At 42.2% G+C, this 6,050-nt stretch overlaps 1 protein-coding gene across 1 annotated transcript in view; it reads left to right on the forward strand.

The window, feature by feature from the left end:
* The first annotated feature begins 562 nt into the window (after nt 1-562).
* sctr (secretin receptor) overlaps nt 563-6,050 on the forward strand; it is a 17,246-nt gene continuing 11,758 nt past the window's right edge. The window contains exon 1 of the mRNA XM_066685828.1: nt 563-663. Within this exon, the coding sequence (XP_066541925.1) occupies nt 604-663 (60 nt within the window). The 5' untranslated portion in view covers nt 563-603. The remainder of the gene's footprint in view (nt 664-6,050) is intronic.

A 6,050-nucleotide genomic window follows, 5' to 3' on the forward strand; every position in this document is an offset into this window, starting at 1 on the left:
TAATGACTTTAACGTAAGAATTAGGGGATTAGGCATGCTGCACCCTGGAGTGTATAATTCAGAGAGGCTCAGCCTGTAGGAGCATTCGTAAGATGTGAAGGAAGTTTAGGGGAATGTGGAACCATACTGTTCATCACTGATTTACGGAAACTTTCTCTATTCCACGTTAAGAGTGAGTGAAGCAGTGAGGGATGGAGGGAGTGAGAGAGAGGGTGTGCACTGCAGAGAGAAATGGGAAGCCTCTTAGAACTCTTTAAATGCCACCGTCCAGATGATCTTCTCCGGTAAATCAAAGAATCGAAGTTTAGGTGGCTTTGTAAACAGGTGAGACGTTTCTATTTCCTCGGATTCCTCACACAAACTCAGTCGCAGTCTACACTTCGCCACTCGGTTTAATCGGTTTAAGCGGAGAATGGGTCTGATCGTCGGCCGTGTGGATGTGAGTATGGAGTAAAACGGTTTATCCTCGATCTCTGCGCACTTCTGGGATGTGCTCGCTGCGGGCTGACTGCACGGGTTCGTGTTCACAGGGTGGACCGAGAGATGCGCGCTGTTAACCGAAGGGAAATCTGATCTGAAGTCAACAGCTCAAGAAGAGCCTGGATGAGGTTCGGGACTCTGAGCACTGCCGCATTGGCGGTTTTGCTCACTTTCTCCTCACACGTGAGTTCACACAGACCTTTATATGAACTGTAATTTGACAGTGGTGTTTTCTATCTGATAAGAGTGCTACAAGACTAACCCAACCCCAGCTCACTTTCCGAAGAGCAGTCCTTGTGTATTTCTACTTTTCCCACTTTGGTCCGGACCTTCAGAGATTAATTCAGTTTGGTTCGAATTTGAATACGGAGCCCTGTTTATTTTTAAAAGACATAAGTACGATTTGCACTTCCGGCTCACGTGTTTTTAAATTTGGTCAAGCCATTGCATGTTTAATGCAGTCAAGATTCTCACATGTTGTGGTACAGTGGTAACACCGTTGGCTCCCATATGAGAGACCTAGGTTCAATTCCATGTCTGGGCGACCAGTCCAAAACGAGTCCTTGGGCAAGACTCCTAACACAGAGATGGCTGACCTGTAATCTTGTAGTCGCTTTAATGTAATATAAATGGCAGTGGAAAAAAAAAGGCAGTGGACCTAAAGTCAGTTTTTTACACTAAATATTGCATAACGTGAGTGTTCAGTGATAGTTCTCATAGCCAACAGCGAGGAAGGTCCTCCGCCTTCATTGCTATGCTGTCAGTCTTTAGGCCACGCCCCTCTCCGCTGATGTCCCGCCTCCCACGCTAAGACCTCTGACTGAAAAAATATATGAAGCTAAAATAAATAAGATCCGAATCTGAAAACTTAAAATCTGCATCTAAAAAATATAAGACTTCAAATATCAAAATATATAGGAAAGTGAAAAATGAAGATAAATTATTTATTAAAAAATGTAATAATTGAATCAAAATTCTATTTAAACTGAAAAAATCATCCTACATTTATTTTAATTTTGAATACATTGTTGTTTTCTTCTCAAGATTTGGACGTTCAGTTTCAGCTTTTTTTTTTTCAAATAAACAAAACTTTTGACCCTAATATAGCGCCATACAATGCCCTCATAACGCATTCTTCAAATCAAAACAAAACTTAATGAGTGTCTCGCTATCCGTTAGCATACTGCATGAATCTAAGTCAAAACAAGTCAAATCAAATCAAATTTATTTGTATAGTGCTTTTTAGAGCTGATGTTGTAAGACAAAGCACATCAAGCACATCAAAACCAGTCAGACGGTTTCAGGGAACTGTTAGGCTACTCGTACACAGGGCAAATAAAACTTATATTGTGTGCGTTATGGAGGCATTTCAGCACCAAAATGAAAAATAAACTGTAATACTAAAAATGACATTGTAAGTCAAATTTGAGTATGTTGAACTATACAAGCAGATTTGAGCTCAAAATTCAAATTCAAAAATTCCATTTACATTTGCACTATCCTTTATGAGTATGTTTATTTAAATGAGAATATATTTACAAATTAATATTAACATGTTCTGTGATCATGCAATGATTGGTTTAAAATGAGAATTAAAGTATTATTCTTTTATTTTAACCCACATTTCCACTCAGAGAGTGCAAAGGCACGATAAAGAATTTAACTTAAAGGAGCAATTTGTAACAGCAATCATTTAAAATAGGAACTACATCACAGATTCAAAACAGTGGAGAGGGCTGTCTGCCCCATCCCCCTCTTCCCCACTGAAACTAAACCAAGTTGCCAGTCTGAGGAAAACTGATCGTACAAATACGAGCACATGACGAGTTTATAAACTTTTGATTGTTATTGCTTAAAAGAATGTGCCATAGTCAACATATTTGTACAGAAAAGTGTACATAATTTCACTAAAACATCTACATATTTAAGGCAAACATTAAAAGTGCAGCCTCCATTTACAAGCTTTAATGTTCTAAATCTACACTGAATGTTCAGACTAGACAAGGCTGGTGATGCCAATTTTCCTTTCCACCATAAATGTCATTTTAGGAGGCAGAGCTTCGCTTCTTATTCACAGTATTTTTTTTTACAGACATTTAGTTCCACCTTAATAGGGTCCAATTTTGTCTTATTGGTGTTATTCTGCAGCTTCTTACTTGAATACTCCATTCCACATTAAATAAGTATGCGATGCTAAGGATAGTGCTAGCTTTCCACACTTTATCCATTTAAAACACACAACCAATTGTACATCATGCATTTTCAATCATGTTAATATTCACCTTCTTCTTATAAAACACACAAAACACAGGCCTTACACATTTCAATTGCAGCTATCCCTCACTTTCTTATATATTATTATATATATTTCATATATATTGTATGCCTATATATTTTACGGAAATGATTGCTTACCTGTTCAGGAGAAAATTAGCCATCCCCGGATCTGTCTTGTCTTGCTGCTTCTAAGTCTCCTCAGTCTTTCAAACACATGGCCAGTATTTCCTCTTGTTTTACTCTGTCTCTTGTCACAGAGATTTTTAGAAAGTTTCTGAGGCATTTTAAAATCTAACATTATCTCAGTTCACTTGGTCACTTCATGGCTGAAGGATGCTATGTTTTTGTCAGCTATTGTATGTACCTGGCCACCCAGTGAGTTTGGACTGTACTGCGACTCAACAGATGGTGGGATCTCAGGCTGAAATATGAATAAAGATTAATGAATATATTGGATTCAGCACTGCTCTCAGAGACACCACTGCTTCAACTTAACACACACAGGACATTTTGTGATTGAGTACAGTAAATAAATTACTTGCTCTATGGTGGCTGAAGAGTTTATAGCTACCTTTACATTAGCAGAGAGGTGAAGAAGTACAGCCATTTATACATGACTTCATTAGGAAGTGTTTAATTGACCCTGCAAGCAAGTTTTCTTGTTCATGAATCAGCTTCTTTTTTAAATTTTCCATTCTATTCTAAAGGTGTAAAAGTTGTGTTCATGTTACAGCAATATTGTTTAATCTTAACTTGTTATAACTAGCATTATACCTTGTTGTTGTTGTTGTTTTAATGCAATTACATTTTCAATCAGCTGACACAACTAATAATAATAAATGTAATTTATTCATTGTCTGTAACCGCTTATCCAGTTCAGGGTTGCGGTGGGTCCGGAGACTATCCAGAATCACTGGGTGCAAGGTGGGAACACACCCTGGAGGGGGCACCAGTCCTTCACAGAGCAACACAGACACTCTACAACTACGGACACTTTTGAATCGCCAGTCCACCTACCGTGTGTTTTTAGACTGTGGGAGGAAACGGGAGCACCCGGAGGAAACCCACACAGACACAGGGAGAACACACCACACTTCTCACAGACAGTCACCCCGAGGAAACCCACGCAGACACAGGGAGAACACACAACACTCCTCACACACAGTCACCCCGAGGAAACCCACGCAGACACAGGGAGAACACACCAAAGTCCTCACAGGCAGTCACCCGGAGGAAACCCATGCAGACACAGGGAGAACACACCAAACTCCTCACAGGCAGTCACTCGGAGGAAACCCACGCAGAAACAGGGAGAACACACCACACTCCTCACAGACAGTCACTCGGAGGAAACCCACGCAGACACAGGGAGAACACACCACACTCCTCACAGACAGTCACCCGGAGGAAACCCACACAGACTCAGGGAGAACACACCAAACTCCTCACAGGCAGTCACTCGGAGGAAACCCATGCAGACACAGGGAGAACACACCACACTCCTCACAGACAGTCACTCGGAGGAAACCCACGCAGACACAGGGAGAACACACCACACTCCTCACAGACAGTGGGAGCGATGTGTGACCGGAGCGCCCCTAATAGAATTTCCTTGTGTTGATCTTACATCGATTCTTTTATTTTACATTTAAATATCCACTATTAGGGCGGCACAGTGGCCCAGCAGGTAGTGTCGCAGTCACACAGCTGCAGAGACCTGGAGTTGTAGGTTCCATCCCTGCTCCGGATGACTGTCTGTGAGGAGTGTGGTGTGTTTTCTCCGTGTCTGTGTGGGTTTCCTCTGGGTGCTCCAGTTTCCTCCCACGGTCCAAAAACACACTTTGGTAGGTGGAATGGCAACCCAAAGTGTCCATAAGTATGAAAGAATGTGTCACCTTGTGGAGGACTTGCGCCTAGTGATTCTGGGTGGGCTCCGGACCCACCGCAACCATGAACTCTATGGGCAGTACAAACAATGAATGAATGAATGAATATCCACTACTAAAAGCTTCAGTCTTTAGACGGAAATTGTGGTCAGGACCCCTAATGGACCACCGCAGAGCAGCTATTATTGGTGTAGTGGATCATTCTTAGCATTTCAGTGACACTCAGTGGTGGGAGCACATTAGTATGTGTTGTCCTTGTATGAGGGCGGCACGGTGGCAGCAGGTAGTGTCGCAGTCACACAGCTCTGGGAACCTGGAGGTTGTGGGTTCGATTCCCGCTCCGGGTGACTGTCTGTGAGGAGTTGGTGTGTTCTCCCCGTGTCCGCGTGGGTTTCCTCCGGGTGCTCCGGTTTCCTCCCACAGTCCAAAAACACACGTTGCAGGTGGATTGGCGACTCGAAAGTGTCCGTAGGTGTGAGTGTGTGAGTGAATGTGTGTGTGTCTGTGTTGCCCTGTGAAGGACTGGCGCCCCCTCCAGGGTGTATTCCCGCCTTGCGCCCGATGATTCCAGGTAGGCTCTGGACCCCCCGCGACCCTAAAATTGGATAAGCGGTTACAGATAATGGATGGATGTCCTTGTATGAGTGGAAAAGGTATAGCCCCATGCTGGTGTGCTAGTGTGTGCCATGATAGTTAGAGTGGAAAAGATACAGCAGCTCAGTGTCACTGCTGATGAGGACTAGACCAAAGGTTCTCAGTCTTGTAGTTTTCTACTCACTCACTCACGCCCATGTCAGCTACAGAAGGGTTTGTTGTGTTGTGAGCAGAAGACTCTCTAAAATGTGCAGGTCAGTGGCTTGTCAGGACCCGAATTCAGCATAATTCGATTTTTTAATTCATGCATAATACGATTCATTTGCACAGTTTCCTTAGTTACAGTATTATCACTGTATGTAGTTTATCGTGTGTTTATTTGATGAGTTCTTACTAGGGCTCACACAGGCAAAACACAATACAACTATTAGCCAAGACAGATCAAAATTACCCTAACATGCATCGTATCGTGCCCCACCCATTAGCATTTCTGTCCTGAGATTCTCCAAACCATATTTTACCTGAGACACTGGGAGCCCGTGTAAAGTGCACTTACAATAACAAGGCAACTGTGCCTTCCTGCCATTTGTCAGAAGACAGTGTGTGTGTGTGAGAGAGAGATAGAATTCTATACCCTAAATCTATATCTCTATTTTTAATTTCACATTGATCAATTTTTTTCATGGAAGGAAGCATTCATCAAATAAATTCACAGCTAGTTGTACGTATTTGTGTAACTGTATGACTAATAAACTTTGATCTGATTGGAAGACAAATTTTAACTAAGAAATACAGTATATCACCATCCCATAA

The sequence above is a fragment of the Hoplias malabaricus genome, chromosome 12 (assembly GCF_029633855.1).
Source record: "Hoplias malabaricus isolate fHopMal1 chromosome 12, fHopMal1.hap1, whole genome shotgun sequence".
NCBI lineage: Eukaryota > Metazoa > Chordata > Actinopteri > Characiformes > Erythrinidae > Hoplias > Hoplias malabaricus.